Source organism: Mauremys reevesii, linkage group 7 (genome assembly GCF_016161935.1).
Source record: "Mauremys reevesii isolate NIE-2019 linkage group 7, ASM1616193v1, whole genome shotgun sequence".
In the NCBI taxonomy this organism is placed as follows: domain Eukaryota; kingdom Metazoa; phylum Chordata; order Testudines; family Geoemydidae; genus Mauremys; species Mauremys reevesii.
The window spans coordinates 76249092-76267949 of NC_052629.1; the positions used below are offsets into that span (position 1 = coordinate 76249092).

The following is an 18858-nucleotide window of genomic DNA, read 5'->3' on the forward strand; positions in this document are numbered from 1 at the left end:
TCTGGGAGGGAGTTTGGGGATAGGAGGGAGTGCAGGGGTGAGGGCTGTGGATGAGGGGTTCATGATGTGGGGGGGCTCAGGTCTGGGGCAGAGGATTAGGGTGCGGGGGGGTGAGGGCTCTGGCTGGAGCAGAGGATTAGGGTGCAGGGGGGTGAGGGCTCTGGCTGGGGCTGAGGATTAGGGTGCGGGGGGGGGATGAGGGCTCAAGGCTAGAGCGGGGGGGGGGATGAGGGCTCAAGGCTAGAGCGGAAGGGCAGGGTAAGGGCAGCCTGCCTTGCCATTAGTGGAGGGCAGGCGCTAGGGGCAGCAGACAGCAGTTCTGCTGGGAGCAGCTCTACTCCGGCAGCAGGAGCAGGCAGGGGAGAGGCGCGTGCTGCTTTTTGTCAGGCAGGGACGCGGCACGACGGGGGGGACATGCAGGGGGACGGGTGGCAGGCGGGGGCTGGGACCTGCTCCAGGCAGGGACGTGGCGGGGCAGGGTGGGGGCGGAGACCCGCGGGGGCCGGGGCCCGATCCAGGCAGGGCTGGGGGAGAGACCCAGCTCCAAATATTGCTGGAGCAGGGCACCCGGCCCTGAATATTCCTGGAGCCTGAGCACCGCACATGTATATAACCTGCCGCCTATGCGTTCATTGACAGTGTTCCAGATCCTTGTGCTAACACATTCCCAAGAGCTCCTGCTGGGAGGGGCTAGTGGACATCATGGGAGAGCTGTGCAGGCTTGAAAAATCTCCAGTCAGGGAGCAGAAGCAGTCTCCCCCGACACAGGTCACCAAAGACACAGCACAATGGACAGAGACTTTCCACAGTGGCAACGGACGTCATTTGGCAGCCATCTCGCTGCGATACAGTCACATACACCAGCCAGCTGAGAGCAGCCAGCTGAGAGCAACCAGCTAAGGGAACTCAAAGCCTGGTGACTCCCATGGGGGTGGCAAACTGGAGCAGGGGTCCTTAGAGAGACTCCTGGAATATTCTGCCCCAGCTTCCACCAGCAGCCATCCCTGGTGTCAGTCAGCATCAGAGGCAACGACACCACTACCATTAACATCACTGCCACATTGTTACCAATCTCGCCCCTGCACTGGCACCGTCACCCAGTCAACCCCTACACTAGCACCAATGTCACTATGGCCCTGCTCCTGCTCCCAGCACTGCGGCGAGGTCCATGCTATCACCCCTTTTCCCACTGGGCAGGCTCCACTGCTTCGGTGTCCCTGCTCCCGCCCCATGCTCTGGATCACACCGACTGGCGGGCAAGGCACACAGAAAAAGGAGAGTGTTGTGTCTTTTACGTGTCACACAATGACTGTAACATGCAGGAACCGCATGGGCACAGTAGGGTCCAAATAACCATGGTTACCAACCACACACAATACAAGCCTAGTCACACATTCACACTACAGCTCTGGCAGGGGGCATGTGGGCTCAAACACAGAAGACAGCAAGGGCTACTACGCACAGGCACTTAATTTTGTTTTTGTCAGTGGGTGCTTGCTCCTCTCTGACCCCACCCCCTCTGTAGGAGCAGTGGGCGGGGCCTCAGGGAAGAGGCTGAGTGGAGCAGGGCCTCAGGGCAGAGCTTGGGTAGGGCTTTGGGAACAGAGGCCAAGTGGGGGCAGGGCCTCAGGGTGGAGTGGCAGGCAGGGATTAATCCAGCCCTGCAGGTGCTGAGCACCCCCTATTTTTTCCATCCATGGAGTCGGTGCCTATGATACCACAGTATTACTGCCCAATATATTCTCTCTCTCTCCCCCACTTCAGTCTGAAAGAGAACATAACGTAGTTACTAATGCAGGACTATCTAAGCTACTCTCATTCCATAGACAGCATGCTGCACGTCCAGTCTGAGTGGAGGATGATGACTTCTCTCTAGCTAGCAGCTCACAGGCAGCGCAGCAGGATCTGGAACAGCAACTGTATTTCTTGTGCAGCTGTCTCAGCAACATCTCCCTGCTCTGTAGAGCCAGGGTTACCTGCAGGCTCACTGGTGCTATCACAAGTCACCATCTGTGGTTGTACTGTAGGTTCAGTATTTTCAACAGGTGTCACAGGTGTAAAACATCCTGCTGAACCTGTGCTCAAAAGCATTTCTGTATCTTCTCCAGGACGTGTTTGGTGTCACTTCTACCCATTAAGGCAGGGGGGACCAGTCTGTGACACAATCACTCCAGTTTTCCACCAATTTATCTTGATTGTCTCTTACTACTACTTTTTCTCCCATGTGAAAGCTGTGCAGTCAGGTGTGACCATCTGATCACAGTTTCCTGTGAACTCGCTCTATAGATCAGGCTTTAAGAAGTCCAGGTGTTATCTTAAATTATGTCCCCAAAACATCCTTGCTGGTGTCTGATTTGTAGCAGCATGAGGTGCATTCCTATAGGCAAATAGAAAATTTGCAGTCTTGTGTTGTAAGCTACCCTTACGGATCATAGCTGGGGTGAAAGTGAGCCAGTACGGCGTACCAGTAAGAACCCGCACTGGCCCATACCCAGCCCACATTAAAGTGCTGCAGTGGCAGCACTTAAATGTCCCTGCCCCTTTTACTTCCCCTGTCGTCAGCCCTGCTGGTGGTGGGGGGGTGAGGTGTGAGGGGGGGAGAAAAGGGGCAGCAAACTTAAAGCACTGCTCTGTACTGTGGCAGCACTTTAAGGATCCTCAAAGTGCTGCCATGGCAAAGGACCGTCCTTAAAGTGGTCGCTGCCCCTTCACCTTGTTGGCGGCCCTGCTGGTAGGGTCCGTATCGGCAGGTCCACCGACAGGGGAAGCGACATTAAAGTGCTGCTGCGGCAGCACTTTAAGGACTGCCCTATGCCATGGCAATGCTTTAACATTCCTGCTGGGGGGGGGGGGGAGAGAAAGGGAGCAGTTGTCCTGGGGCCAGTGATTTAAAAGGGCCCAGGGCTCCGGATGCCGCTGGCCCTGGGCCCTTTAAATCAACATGGAAGCCCCGGGCAGCATGGGCCAGGTGGCCTGGAAGGGCTGGCTGGGGGATGCTGACCCCACCCCAGCCCCACCCTTTCTGCCCAAGGCCCTTCCAGGGGCCAGGGGCCAGAGCCCGCCCCCCCCAGCCCCGTACCGGTAAGTGTCCTGACTTACTTTCACCCCTAGCCATAGCATGGGTTACTTGCTAGAATGTCTAAAGAAACCTTTCCACTAATCCATCTGTGGCAGGCTGGGAAGGAGCTAATGCGGCATGTTTGTTCTTTTGACAAACAACTGAAACTCTTTGGATGTGAACAGAGTTCTGTTGTCACTCACAATCTCCCAGCCTTGACAACAAGCTGGGTCATCATCTGAGACTGCTATAACATGAAATATATGGCATAATGCAGGTAAAACAGAGCAAGGGACATACAATTCTTCCCCAAGGACTTCAGTCACAAATTTAATTAACACATTTTTTTAATGTCCTCTGGAATGGTGGCTGAAACATGAAGGGGCATACAAATGTTTAGCTGACACTTTAAATGCCGGCTACAGAAGTGCCATGCAAATGCCTATTCTCACTTTCTGGGCATTTAAAATGTAAATAAGAAGAGAGCAGCATTATCCCCTGTAAATGTGAACAAACTTGCTTGTCTTAGTGATTGGCTGAAAGAGAAGTAGAGCTGAGTGGATTTGTAGGCTCTGAAGGTTTACATTGTTTTGTTTTTGAGTGCAGTTATGTAACAAAAAAAATTAAAAAAAAAATCTGCAAAGAGATTGCACTATAGTACTTGAATGAGGTGACTTGAAAAATACTATTTTATCATTTTTACAGTGCAAATATTTACAATAAAAATATACACTTTGATTTCAATTACAACACAGAATACAATATATATGAAAATGTAGAAAAACATCCAAAATATTTAATAAATTTTAATTGGTATTCTGTTTAACAGTGCAATTAAAACTGTGATTAATCATGATTCCTTTTTTAATCACGGTTAATTTTTTTTGAGTTTATCACATGAGTTAACTGCAATTAATCAACAGCCCTACTTAAAACTTGTCTTGTGATTTAAGCAAACCAGCTTTGTCCATATCACTGTAACGATCACGTCCAGGACGTGGGTGATTGGGCCTTATGGTCAGAGCCATAGGGGTGGCCAAGCCTAGAGGTTAGAGCGAAGATGGGCTGGCATGAAGAATTAGGACCACAGGATGCTCGGGGACATCGTTGAAAGTAGAGACATAGGTTGGAGCCAGGGTCCAGAAACCAAAAAACAAAGCTGATGGGTGAGCTGGAGATGTGACCAGGGAGAGGAGCCGGAGGCCAGAGCCAGGGGTGTCAAATACAGAGAAGGGCAGGACGGGGCTGGCCTTAGTCTGGCACCTGAGGCAGCCGCTTCATTTTGCCTCATGGTGGGAGGGGGGGCACCCCTAGGACCCAGAGTGTAGAAAATTGTGTCTCCTGCTGGTGCACATGTATTCTCTCTGCTTTAGATGCACAGAGATGGTGGAGTGCTTTGCTGGAGGAAGGAGGGCACAAGACACAACAGGCAGGCAGGAGAAAAGGTGAGAGGGGTTAACAGAAAGCAGCAGGAGCTGCAGGGAGAGAGAGAGAGAGAGGAGGAAGAGGAGCCTCTCTAGCACCCCCAGGAGCCTGGACTGATTAACACCAGCTTCTCAGGGAGCTTCCTGTTTCCTGCTGCTTCCCTGAACCCACTTGAGGAGAACAGGCAGTCAACTGAAGTAGCAGGAGCCAGTTAGGCCCTTAAGATGCTGATATCTTCCCTCACTCAGGCCCTGCTACCAGCCTGCTTATTTGTCCCCTTCAACTGAGTGTTGAGAGCCACTACAGCTGGCACAGAACAGCAACCATGAAAGAAAGAAGAAAACACGCCTCTGGGGCAGCATTCAGAAAAAGAAAGAAGCAAAGGAAGCTTTTCTATCTAAGCAGGAAGGAGCTCTCCTGAGATACATAGAAACAAATGTTCACAGTGAGCCTTCCGGCCCCAGTGAGGATGTGAGTGGTGAGGAGATGCCTGATCTTCCAGTTAGTCAGAGTGCAGGTGACCTGGCAGCTACTGCAGCATCCATATCTCCATCTCAAATGGATGAAATGAACATTCCTGAAGAAAAGTGTAGATCACAGAAGAGTGTGGTAGAGGCATAAGAAACAGCCGCTGTTGAGTTTAGTTCCTTATGTCTAGATGATCCAGGACTGTGGACCCACTTGAGCAGTAGCCTGAGGGACTTCCTTGTATTGCATCGGCCACACCAAGTGTCATAAACTATAAAGGGAAGGTTTCAGAGTAGCAGCCGTGTTAGTCTGTATCCGGGAGAAACTGCTGAGGTGGAATTGATATGCAAACTAGATACAATCAATTTAGGCTTAAATAAGGACTGGGAATGGCTGAGCTATTACAAACATTGAATCTATCTCCCCTTGTAAGTATTCTCACACTTTTTATCAAACTGTCTGTACTGGGCTATCTTGATTATCACTTCAAAGTTTTTTTCTCTTGATTAATTGGCCTCTCAGAGTTGGTAAGACAATTCCCACCTTTTCATGCTCTCTGTACGTATATCTGTTCCATTCTATGCATCCGAAGAAGTGGGCTGTATCCCATGAAAGCTTATGCTCAAATAAATTTGTTAGTCTTTAAGGTGCCACAAAGTACTCCTGTTCTTTATAAAGGGAAGAGTAACAACGCTCCTGTATACAATACTATAAAATCCCTCCTGGCTAGAGGCACCAAAATCCTTTTACCTGCAAAGGGTTAAGAAGCTCAGGTAACTTGGCTGACACTTGACCCAAAGGGCCAATAAGGGGACAAGATACTTTCAAATCTTCAGGGGTGGGGGGAAGGAGAGGCTTTTGTTTGTGCTTCCCCCCCCCCCCCCAGCAGTGTTTGAGAACATCAATCCACGTTCTCCAAATCTTTCTGCACAAGTCTCTCATATTTCAAACTTGTAAGTAACAGCCAGGCAAGGCGTATTAGTTTATCTTTGTTTTCTCAACTTGTGAATGTTCCCTTGCTAGAGGGAGGTTTATCCCTGTTTTGTTGTAACTTTGAAACTAAGGCTAGAGGGGGTTCCTCGAATCTGATTACCCTGTAAAGTTATTTTCCATCCTGATTTTACAGAGATGATTTTTACCTCTCTTTAATTAAAAGCCTTTTTAAGAGCCTGACTGATTTTTCCATTGTCAAAAGACCCAGGGGTTTGGGTCTTTGATCACTTTGTAACCAATTGGTAAGGATATTATTCTCAAGCCTCCCCAGGAAAGGGGACGCAAGGACTGGGGGGGGGAGGGGAATATTTTAGGGGAAGAGGAACGCCAAGTGGTCCTTTCCCTGTTTCTTGTTAAAATCACTTGGTGGTGGCAGCATACCAGGTTTTAACCTAAGCTGGTAGAAATAAACTTAGGGGGCTTTCATGCATGTCCCCACATCTGTGCCCTAGAGTTCAGAGTAGGGAAGGAATCCTGACAGCAAGTGAAAAACTTCATGTTCCCCAAAGACAATGAAAATAGAAGTTTCCATCCAACACATTATTGGCATGAAATCCCCAGTGGTGACAAACTGGAGAGACCATGGCTTATGTACTGTGACAAGGCACCTTGTCGGGCTCACCAGCCTCATCTGCTTTTTGCCTTGGCAAGACAGGCTTGGGTAAAATAGTCCCTCTTGGTGGCACAGGGGAAGTCCGTTCCTTCTCTCCACCAATCTTTTTAGCTTGTTTTTCTCCCTTATGGGAGGGAATGCAGTCTCCCTTCCTGGAGAGGCTCGCTGTCTTGCTACTCCTGACCTATTGGCAGCAGGACCCCTCCTCTCTCCCTCTCCTCCCAAAATGGGAGAGTTTAGAAAGGACTCAGGCAGCCCTTAGTTGGAATCAGCTGATCCTAATTTAACCTTAGGTAACTTCCTCTCAGCTGATCCTAACTGAGTTTCTGGTAGCCCCTTCTCAGCTGAATCTGATTGACCTGTAGTTACCCCTCCTCAGTTGATAGGAAGGAGGGCCTTTTAACTCTCTGAGACTGTTTTCTACCCCCCCCCCCCTTGCAGCTGTCAGTCCTGAGTTTATCACAGTACTCAACCCAGAATGCTGCATACTGTTTTTGTTGCAAACTCTTCCAGTCTAATGTTCCAGCCACATTGGCTTCTACAAGAACAAAGGACTGGAAAAATCTGGCTAGAAATCTGGCATGCCATGAGAAGGCAACAAATCACCAGAGAGCATTCCATAGGTGGAAAGAGCTTGAGATGAGACTAAGGTTAAAGGCCACCATAGATGATCAGCATCAAGAGAAGATTGCATCAGAGTCTCTTTACTGGCAAAATGTTCTGAAAAGGCTTGTTGCCATTGTGAGAATGCTTGCTACCCAAAACCTAGCACTGCGTGGCACTTCAGACCAGCTGTATGTGCCAAACAATGGAAACTTCCTTAAAATTGTGGTGCTGATGGCGAAGTTTGATGCTGTACTCCAGGAGCATCTAAGAAGAGTCACCACCCAAGAAATGTACACACACACCACTACCTTAGAAAAACAATTCAAAATGAGATCATACAGTTAATGGCATTAAAAGTCAAACAGAAGATTGTGGCAGATCTGAAATCAGCAAGATATTACTCTGTTATTCTGGACTGCACAGCTGATATCAGCCATATGGAACAAATGACTTTAATGGTGCGTTTTATAACAAAATATCCCTGCAATGGTGACTGTCAGAGAACATTTATTGATATTGAGGATATTACAGGAACTGGTATGACAAATGTGCTTCTTAAAAAGCTGGAAGATATGGGAATTGCGATAGCTGACATGCAGTTCTCATTCATTGAACTTGGTGGTCAGTGATGCAGCAACAGCTTCTAGTGAGGCTGCTGAATTTTTTAATGTAATTCAAAGCATCTATATATTTTTCTCTGCATCAACTCAATGGCAAATTTTGAAGCAACATCTGGGAACATCCTCTCTGACACTGAAACCACTGAGTGCCACACGATGGGAAAGTCGAGTGGAGGTGATAAAGCCTATCAAACACCAAATTGGGAAGATGGATGATGCCATAGTTGCCATTATGGAGGATAATGCTATGACAAGATCTGTTTGTGGGAGAACAGTGGCAGAGGGAAATGGAATCACCAGAAATATACATAACTTCAAATTTCTGTATGGCTTAGTGTTGTGGTATGACATACTGTTTGAAATAAATGTTGTAAGCAAGAGACTCCAAGGTGTTGACCTTGATATATCTGGAGCAATGGAACAACTGGACAAAGAAAAGTCAGACCTACAGTCTTACTGGTCAGATGAGGGATTTCAAAACGTTCTGAAGGAGTGCACAGAAGCTGGCAGAGGAACTTCACACTGAAGCTATTTTCCCACCCATTCAAGAGTCACTAAAGAAGAAGGCATTTTGATTATGAGGCACAGCATAATCCCACAAGAGACCCCAAACAACAATTCAAAGTTGAATTCTTTAACTAGGTGCTAGATTATGCAATACAGTCAGTTGAAGAATGTTTCATGCAGCTCCAGGAACACAGCAGTATATTTGGGATGTTGTATGATATTCCAAAACTCCTCACTATACCTGAAGAAGACCTACACCAGCAATGCAGGGCACTAGAGACAGTGTTGACACATGATGTCATGTGCGGTATTGATGCAAGTGATTTAGGTGATGAACTGAAAGCCCTTTCAAGATACATTTCAGCAGGATCAACTCCAAAGGCTGTTCTGGAATATGTGTGCACAAATATGACGACCACCTTCTTTCCAAATGCTTTTGTTGCTCTGCGCATACTTCTAACACTTTCTGTAACAGTTGCCAGTGGAGAACGTAGCTTCTTCAAGCTGAAGTTAATAAAAAACACATCTACGCTCCACAATGGACACAGGAAAGGCTGGTCGGCCTTGCAACCATCTCAATAGAGCATAGACTGTGGACCTTCAGGAAGCAGTTCAAATCTTTGCAACCAAGAAGGCATGGAAAGCACCACTTTGATTATTCAAACAGATAAAAATGCCAGTGTTTACTATGCAGACAAGAAAAATTAACTTTCAAATGCCTGAACAGCAAATATAAGTGTTACTTAAAATTTTTGAACACAGCATTTTAAGTTGTTAGTTCTCCTTTATTGGGGTAGGTAACAGAGCAGTACCATGAGAGGAGAAGAACAGGAAGAAGGCAGAATTGAGACCTTTCAAAGTTTTGGCCCAAGCGAGGGGGTGTCATTTGAGCTCCCCACCTCAGGTGCCAAAATGTTGTGGGCTGGCCCTGGGGCAGGAACAGGCTGCGGTGGGGTCAAGCAGTAGCTAGCTCCACCCCACCACCAGTCGTGAAGGGCTGTCAACTGGTCAGCCCCTGCTAGGGTCTGCTGTGTCCAGTGTCTTGACTGACTCTGCTGCAGCTGGCTCCCTGTCAGATGCGTCCATGCCGTGCAGCTGAATCTTGGAAAGGTTCCATTTGCTCCCTGTTTGCTCTCAGCCTTTGCCCAGCCAGCATCACACGGGGCTTTGGGAGGGTCCCATCATCTCATGAGGACGAGAGTGAGTGCCAGCCGTGCCCCATGGCACCTGCTCCAGGGCTCCCTGCTAAACAGCAGGTGCGGCCATTATCGCAAACACCAGCCAGTTAGACTGAAATAAGCTCGTGTGTGATAATTGAGGTTCTTCTTGGCACTGCCTCCAGCCTCCATTTGTAGGCAGGCTTGAATGAGGTCGGTCCTGAAGAAATGCTTCTCATCGGCTAACGAGGCCAACACAGCCTCCATTCGAGGCCAAGGACACTTATCTGCATGCAGCAATGGCGAAGGATAATCTTGAAATCACACCGGTTCTAGACACCCCATTCATTTCACTGCTGGCTCTCTTGGGGGCTCCTTGGCTAGAACTCCAGAGCCCTCAAAGAGTGGAAATTCTGCCTCTCCCTTTGGCTGTGTCACCAAAGATACTGGGTGAGCTTTGCACAACTTCCAGATCACTCACTCTCTTCCAGCATCCTCGTTTGTTTTCCAATGCCATCAGCTTCCTTGTCCCAAAGTTCCACTTGTTTACGTGTCAGTCCGCAATTCTTTAATGCTGCAGGGGTGTGTGTGTATTGCCATGGCAAGCCAGCTGAATCTCTCAAACAATGCAGAACCCTCACACTTCACAACAGAGATTTAGCAGCTGCTGCTTACAGTTAGATGTTACCTTCCAGGTAATAATGCCCAGGAGAGAGGGTTTCTCCTTATATTTCTAGTAACACAGAGACCTTGTGCTCTCTGATAACCACACTGAAATCCTAGTCACAGCAGAGCCTCAATCCAGCTCCATTTTATATCTTACCCTTCCCATTGGAAAGAAATCCAAATAACCCTTCATTTATTGTCTTCTAAATGTAACTAACTATAGAGATGCTGCAGTGGTTGTCATATTGTGGGTCAGGACCCCAAAGTGGGTCCTCACCCCATTTTAATGGGGTCGCCAGGGCCAGCATTAGACTCACTGCAGCCTGGTACTGAAGCCTAAGTCCAAGGGCTTCAGCCTGGGGCAGCAGGGCTGGGGCTTTGGCCCCACATGCTGGGGTGGTGGGGCTCAGGTTTGGGCTCCGGCTCCACTCCATCCAGAGTGGTGGTGGTTGGGCTCCGGTCCCCACCCAGGGTCAGCCAGTAATTTTTGTTATCAGAAGGGGATTGTGGTGCAATTAAGTTTAATACAACATTCTCAACGGACTCCCTGTTGTCATCTGCAATGCTGAACTCCAAGGGGATGGCCCTTAGAGCAGCGGTTCCCAAACTATGGTTCGTGAACCCCGGGGGGGTTGCAAAATGTTACAGGGGATTCTCAGGAAAAAAAATCCCTAATGGCAGACAGAACTGTCCCTAGGGAGCACAAGGCCAGCAGCCCAGAGCCCTTGGACTTCCAAGAGCTAAGCAAATCAAAACAAGCATATCTGTTACACTGAGGAGATTTAAACTTCAAGACTCCTTATAAGAAATGGAAAGGGAGGTGGATTTTTTTTTTGCTGTTTTTTAAATTAAATAGGCAGCTAGTATTTTTAAATTATTATGAAGAACAAGTTTAAGCTTTGTTGTAATGTGCGTTCTTTGCCTGGACTTTCTCTATGGGGTTAGTAGGGGCTGGTAAGCTGCACAGCCGGTCCTACATTTTAGCCCCCTTTACACTTAGTAAATCTGCCACCTCTGTCTCCCCAGTGATACTGTTATAGATGATCTACTATTCCAGTCTCTCAATATAGGTGAGCCATAGAGGAATACCACCCACTTCCCACACATTGCACAAGGAATGGGAGAGTGTAAACGACAGTGAGAGCACAGCAGGAGGTGTGGAGGAGAGGGCAGGTAGCATCCGGTCCAGACTCACGTTTTGATGACCTGTCCCAGGTCATATCTGTCAGTCACCTCGGATGGCTGGTTGTAATCTTTCTTGTCTCCCAGGGTGACGCAGCCAAACGGCATTGCCGGGTCTGGTGCTGGAAGGCAAAGAAGCAGAGAGTTAGATTTCTGTATTTTGAGGGAGTTTTGTGTGAACCTGCAACTTGGCCCTGTTGCTTTACTCCTTGCCTTCCTGGTTCTAGGCATGCTCAGGGACACACATGGCTGCAGGGATGGAGTCTCAGGTTATTTAAGTAGCATTCATGCCACTGCTAAGGATTTACTCCCTTTGCATTAGCCTCCTTATTTCATTGACATTTCCCTTTCTGAAGCTCAGCATCAAGGTCACCTTCTGATGTCCTCCCCACCCCTTAGGGTGTCAAACCTAATTCTGTTGTGTGGTCACTGTAACTTTGTGGCTCTGCTACTGTCACCTCTTGAATTAACTCCTCTGTGTTAGCAAGATCAGCCGCTCTGATCAGTGTGTGCTTTAGCTAGTCCATGAAGCGACTACTTAACACGTTGAGAAATGGTTCTCCTAATCTTGGTTCCATTTCCCCAGTTGCTAAGTGGGTAGCTGAGATCCTCTTTGTTCCCATTTTGTCAGACTTTGCTGCCTTATTGATCTCTCTCAGCACTGTGCACTCAATTTCCTGTTCTTGGTGCTAGCACCATTACAATTAAAGCTCAGACTAAACTTACTGCATAACAACTGATTTTTTTTGAGTACTCAAAAATCCATATCCAAACTCTGATTGCCTAGAAATGTGCTATGCCTCAGCACTGCTTGTGGCAGGTGGTCCAAATCCAGGCTAAAGTTGAGCCCGGGGTTCCTAAGACATGGCTGAAATTATCACATTACAGCAAAGTGTTTATGGTTTTTATAACATTTTTTGCACCCACCTGGGGCTCAAACTATTGCCCTGATCCTGCCTCGTATTGATCATAGCTGGCGTCTGGCACCTCCTGCCCCTTGGAAAAGCAACATTTCCAATGTGTTGTGGGGTGATAGATTCCCCCAGGCAGCTCATGTCTGGGGGACGAGCCAAGGAGAGTGGTTGGAGTGCAGGCCGGATGACTGCTGGTCGGCAGGGGACAATGGACACAGCTGCCCTAGAGTCACAGAGCAGCTCACGGCAAAAGGTGATAGCCATGCTCAGCCCCTACATGTTGGCAGGAAGTTCAAGTCCTGCCCTCTGCAGATTTCTGAGCTTGTCAGCTGTTCTAGTTCCATCTGTGTGTGTATGGGGCGGGGGGGGTCCGCAGGGCTTCTTTCACTTAGGAGCAAAGCTTTTTCATTAAGGACTGATCTTTCCCAGCGCTCTAAAATCCACACACAAAGTCAGATTGTTCTGAAAGCTGCCTCCTCAGGGCCAGAGGTGGAGCAAGTGCTGCCAAGTGAAGGCTGGCCTGGCCTGGCGCTGGTTTTGAGGCTGGCTGCACTCAGCGATCCGGAAGGGCACTGTACACTGCCACCCCCCTGTGAGTGGGCATTAATGCAGATTTGGGGCAGTGGCTGTAGTTCTATTCTCAGCCCTGGGACTCGTGTCCCAGGCAGATCCAGCAACATGAGCCTCTGCTCTCTGAATGTTGGTCACGCGAGCTTCTATGGCACCCTTTAGGCACAGCGCTGCTCCCCCACACTCCAGGGGTGTGGGAAGCTGAAAGGCTGAAGTATCCCCTGTCCCATGCTCTCTGGCTTTGCTGCCCTCTACTGCCCTCACCCTCCATCCCCCAGCTGCCCTGGATTAGAATTTTGGCCTCCCGAGCATGCCAGGCCCCACTACCAGTGCTGTCAAGGGGCTCCAGCCCAGTGGATTCAGCACCCCCTAACCCTGTTTTTTTGGCCCTGCCTGCCCTCCCATCACTGATCATGGCTGGCGCTACACAGACAGGGCCTGCAGAAATCCCACTGAAGCAAATGGGCAGCAATTGTGCCACCTCCAACTGCTACTGGCCACCCCCCACACGCAGCATTTCTCTAGTCGAGTCCAAGATCCCCCCCAAATCCTGCAGCAGGTGCTGGGCAGGGAGAGGGGCTATAGACGGAGGCTCTGCCATATGAACCCCACCAGGCCCTGTCAGATCCCAGCAGGTGATACCATACAGTCATTTGAACAAGCTTTATATCCTCCCATTGGGATGAGCAGCATGCCCCCGCAGACCCACAGCAAGATCGTCCCCACGACCCACAGCGAGATCCTCCAGCCCCCAGACACCAGCAAGATCCCTCCACAGACCCATTGCGAGATCCTCCAGCTCCCAGCAGACCCACAGCGAGATTTCCCCCTCCCCCCCACAGACCCACAGCGAGATCCTCCCTGCAGACCCACAGCAAGATCCCCCTCCGAAGACACATAGGGAGATCCCCCCTCCCCTCCAGACCTGCGAGTACTCACAGGGAACAGCCACCACGGCAACCAAAAGGGAAGCTATGCTGTGTCTAGGTGCATGGTCACAGCTGTGCACCCTCCATCAGTCTTATGGGGTCCCCCTCTGGGCCTGGTCCATGAAGCCAGGACTCTGTCAGGCCCCAGTTCAATCACCTGTGTTGCCCAGATGGCGGATGACCTATCAACAGGGGCTGGGGGCATGATGGGCCAGGGCAGCACCCACGGCTCTGGCTGTGATGGGCCTTGCCACTTGGGGGCCTTGCCATCTCAGGGGCTGCGGTTCAAACCCGGGCCAAGTCCCCACTTAACATGATGGGCTCCACCTTGGGGGATTGAACGAGGGGTCTCTGGAGCTCCCAACCAGAGCTGAAGAGCCGGGGGTTGTATCCGACTCACATCCTCTGGGGCTGAGGCGCAGAGGGGGATGCATCACCTACACAGACTCCCAGGGGGCTTATGTACCCCAGGCTCTATTCTAAGGCGACTGCAGCCCCTCTGGGATTGCAGCTGAAGGAGCAGCTGGCCATGTGTCCTTGCTCACCATGTGCCAGCAGCCCCACATAGGAATCTGTGTAGGTAAACACACTGGGGAGAATGTGGGATTAAAACCAGCAACACCCTGGCTAACGAGGGACAGATGAGGGGGGAAGGCCCAGAAGGGGCAGGACTGAAACGTATCCAAATCAGTTCTTCTCCCTAGGATCTCCACAGCCTCTGGATCTCCAGGCCACTCCCTCTGGTCCCTAGGGTGAAACCGCAGCACAGTGCCCTGCTGCTGGGCTGTGCTGGTGTGCCCCACAGCAGGGCCCTGCAGCAGGGATGTGTCACTGTGCCTCACAGCAGGGCAGGGCTGTGTCACAGAGGGCCCAGGAGCTGCTGCTGGGCTGGGATCAGAGCCGCAGGGGGATTGGGACGCAGGCACTGGCTACAGCTCTTGCTGCGTCACATGCTGTCATGAATATAGAGGGAATGGTAGCAACCTTTATGTATGCAGTAGCATAAAATACCTCCTTGGCCACTGTACTGGATTGCCTTACCTGTAAGGGGTTAAGGAGTTCAAATAACCTAGTTGGCACCTGAGCAGAAGGACCAATGAGGAAAGAAGATATCTTCCCCCCAGATTTGAAAGTGTGCTTGTTGTTTTCTCTCTGGATGGAGGGAGGAGCCAAGCAGGTACAATGTCTCCTGAAAATATACCTGAAATAATCCATCTGAAACCACAGAAACTGTGAGTAGGGCAAGGAAATGCTTTAGGTTATCTTTTGTTTTGGCTTGTATGAATTTTCCTGTACTACAGAGGTAGTTTTATTCCTGTTTTTCTAACTGTGAAGCTGAGCCCAGAGGGGAATCTTCTGTGTTTTAATCTTTTTATTACCCTGTAAAGTTACCTTCCATCCAGATTTTGCAGGTGTGATTTTTTTTTTACTTTTTTCTTTATTATAAAGTTCTTCTTTTAAAGAACCTGATTGTCTTCAGTGTCCTGAAAACAAAGGGTCTGCTCTGTGCTCACATTGCTAAGGCAATTGATTGGTATATTATTCTCAAGCTTCCCCAGGAAAGGGAGTGAAAGGGCTTGGGGGTATATTTAGGGGGAATAGGGATGCCAAGTGACCCTTCTGTGAATATTTTGTGTAAATCACTTGGTGGTAGCAGCAATACCAGTCCAAGGACAAGGAAAGGGATTTATGCCTTGGAAAAGTTTTAACCTAAGCTGGTAAGATATCAGCTTAGGGGGTTATTTCATTTGGGTCCCCACATCTGTACCCCAGAGTTCAGAGTTGGGGGCGGGAACCCTGACACATGCACATTGCAGGAGTGACTAGAGCCCTGCCAGGATCCAGGCCCCACGTGGCCAGGTGCTGCACAGACACAAGGAGACCCAGCCTGGCCCTGCAATGCTCCCAATCCAAGTGACATGCTAAGGATGCACAGAGAGGGACCAGCCCCCAGCCCCACCATGGGGCAGGCAGGGCGAGGGACAGAGAGCTACATAAAGAACTCAGGAGTGGGGCTGCAGTCCAGAGGAACTCTGAAATCCAGGCCATGGTTTCCCTCTGACTGTCCAGCTCCAGCAACTAGTCATTTAAAATATGGATAATACAAACTGGACCTGGATTCATGAGCCCCTGGATTGGGCACGGGGGGGGGGGGGGGGGCAGCTCCAGAGGGAAGGCCAGGCCTAGATTCCTGAGCCCCTGGAATGGGCGCTGGGTGCTGTACAGTGAGCACTGGCTCAAGGATGGGCAGAGTGGCCTGCACAGGGTGAGGCAGCTGTTCCATTAGCTGTGCCCAGGCTGTGTCAGGACCCCAGAGCTGGCACAGTGGACGGGGACTGCACTCCAGGGAAGTGACCAACAGTGCAGCACAGACACAATGGGATTTCAGGCACCATGGGTCTCTGGAGGCACTGGGGGAGGGGGAGGGCAGGGACAGCCCTGCAGGCTGGCTGGTCCTAAGGCTCCTGGCACAGTGATTCCCAGCCCAGAGCCCCAGGAGGGGGCACTGCTCACCTGGGGGCCCAGAGCCCTGGATACATTGGTGGCAGGGGGCCCTTGCCCTGTGGGCCTGAGGCACAAGCTGGGGGTTGCTGCAGTTACTGCTGGGCTGCAGCTGCCCCGGGGCTGCCTCCAGCCATGGTCAACCTGATCCCCTCCCCCCAGTCTATCATCTATCTCACACCAGAGGAGCAAGGAGGGGGATGGGGCCCCAGGCTTGGGCTGCCTCCTGCTTCTATTGAAACCAACAGCAAAGCCCAGCAGATCAGCAAGAGGGCTGGACTGAGCCTCTGTGTACAAGAACCACTTTGCCTGCCACAGAAATGCGGCCACTGCTAGGGTGGGGCATGCCACTGTCGGTAGCCACACAGCACAGCAGCTCAGGCCAGGAAGGGCAGAGGAGCCCATATCCAATGAGCAGGGGGAATTCAGGATTCACACCATCACCCAGATTGACTGTGGTCTGGACACCACAGCTTTGGAAAACAGCAACCCCTTGCTGCCCAGCAATGGGGTCAGCCACACCTGAGGGGAGAGCCCCACTCAGCAGAGCCACCTGTCCTCTCCCTCCCCCTCCCTGCAGCACTGCTCCCCCCAGTGCGGTGCAGTGGGATCAGTGTCGACACAAGCCCCCCAGTTCTCTGCTGCCCCTCAACGCACTGTGGTTCCACCCTGCTCCCCGCACCATGAGAGGGCTGCTAGCTGACACCTACATGCAGAGCCATTGCAATGGCCCACAACATGGCAGGATCATATGCCCAGGGTTAGGGGGGCATTTTGTCCTGCAGAGCTGCACTGCCCCAGTTGCTGGGATAAGCAGCGTGCCTGAGCCCAGCCCTGCTGACGGCCCCGCCCAGTACGAGCCCCAGGTGCAGCATGCCTGAGCCCTGCCCTGTGGATGGCCATGCCCAGTGTGAATCCCAGGGGCAGTGTGCCCAAACCCTGCCCTGGGAATGGCCATGCAGAGTCCAAGAGGGCTGCATGCACAAAGCCCAGGGGCAGCACCCACCCCACACCCTGCACAATCTGAGTGTCCCTGGGGGCAGGGACTCTCACTGGGAACACCCCTAATCAAGGGGTTGGGATCCCTTGTGCTCTCACTTCCCCCTCTCCTGCACACAACAGGCCCAAGAACTGAGAGGAGCTGGGCTGGGTTCTCTACACCTATTAGCTGGAGGCGGGGAGGAGGAGGGGGAAAAGAGTGCAGAGCTCGCTGCTCTGGGTACCAGGCACTGAGCCTGTTGCTATGGAAATGGGAGTTGTACAAGCAGGATAAAGGCAAGTCCGTGAGGAAGGCGCGAGGCCAGTCTGAAACACCCTGTTAACAGGGGTGGTGGTGGGGGTCTGAAATGCTCTGTTGGCAGGCAGAGGTGCCTGTGTCAGGGGTCCAAGCGAGGCCCCTGGGCCTTTCCCTGCAGCAGGATGGGCCAGGTGACAGAGGGCCCTGGTCATAATGTGCAAGATCGTCTCCAAGTCCATTGCACCCCCTCCCCTGCCCATGGAGGGCCCCAGGCACAGATCCTGCTGTCTGAAAGCCTTATGCCCCTCAGCTGCCACTGCCCAGAGTCCTGGGCTGAGCAGGGCAGTGCGAGCATTTCAGTGCCCAGACAGGGCATCTGGTGGTGCAGGGAATGGCACCAAGGGCACCAGAGGTCGCTGCAAGACAGAGTCCCCCCACAACTTCCTCCAGCCAGAGCCAGGCACCACAGGGAATGAGGTGGGACAGGGTGGGGAACTGGTCCCCATCTATGCCGAGAGCCAGGGGTTGACTCAGAGCACAAGGGGCCTGGCCTGGCCAGCCGGCCTGCTGTAGAGGCAGTGCAGCTGGGTCTCACCCCTAGACGCTGTTGGGGTAGCAGCATTGGGGGCCACCAGGCCCCCAGAGACTCAAAGCCATGGGGGGAAGCCAGCAAGGCTGCAGGGGAGGGGGTTGGACACATGCATAACTGGCCCAAGGAGCTGCGACTCCCCCCAAGCGGTACAGGAGAGGGAAGGTGAGGGCTGCTGGATGGGGAGGGGTTGAAAAGGGAAGGCAGAGAGGAGGGCTGGCAGAGAGGCTCTAATTCCCCAGGTGGGGCTCTCTGCAGTATCCAGGCAGCCCACTCTCCCACGGGACTGGGCTTTGTGCCTGCACCCCGGCTCCTCGCGCTGAAGGAAAGCGTCAGCAGAGAGAGGCTAGAGCCTCCCACTCAGAGGGCCGAGCTGCGCTGCAGCAGGCCCAGCCGGAATGGGGTGGTGTTTGCAGGGCTCAGGGCTGGGCCAAGCCTCCTCATCCGTCCCAGCCACAGCACAGATTTGGGGAAGTCAGGGGCGACAGGAGTTTGTCTGGGTTTGTAGGTGCCCACATCGCCACCCCACAGGCAGCTGGCTGGGAGGGCATGTGCAGTGGCCCCCTTCTCAGCCCTCAGAGGGCACCCCAAAGAGCACATGGATAGCTAGCCTGGCTCGCCCAGACTCACAGGGCATTACCCGCTCTGCTAGAGCTCCTCAACTTGTGGGAATCCAACAGCAATTCCAGCGCCTGGAAGGATCCAGGGCAGGATCCAAGCTCCCCAGTGAGGCTCCCACTCTCTGGGGCAGGTGGAGAATCCAGGGGAAGATCGGACCAATGTGGAGCGAGGAGGCTGGGACTGAATGGAAGGTGCAGCCAT

The 18858-nt window shown here is 51.6% G+C and overlaps 1 protein-coding gene across 3 annotated transcripts in view; it reads right to left on the reverse strand.

Moving 5' to 3' along the window:
* CAMKV (CaM kinase like vesicle associated) overlaps positions 1-18858 on the reverse strand; it is a 49028-nt gene that overhangs the window by 18201 nt on the left and 11969 nt on the right. For 2 of the 3 annotated variants that reach the window (XM_039482775.1, XM_039482776.1), the window contains exon 2: positions 11309-11417. In XM_039482775.1, coding sequence (XP_039338709.1) covers positions 11309-11403 — 95 coding nt within the window. In that variant the 5' untranslated portion in view covers positions 11404-11417. Of the gene's footprint in view, positions 1-11308; positions 11418-12222; positions 12292-14253; positions 14453-18858 lie in introns of those variants that run through there. The other variant, XM_039482777.1, reaches the window with a different exon arrangement.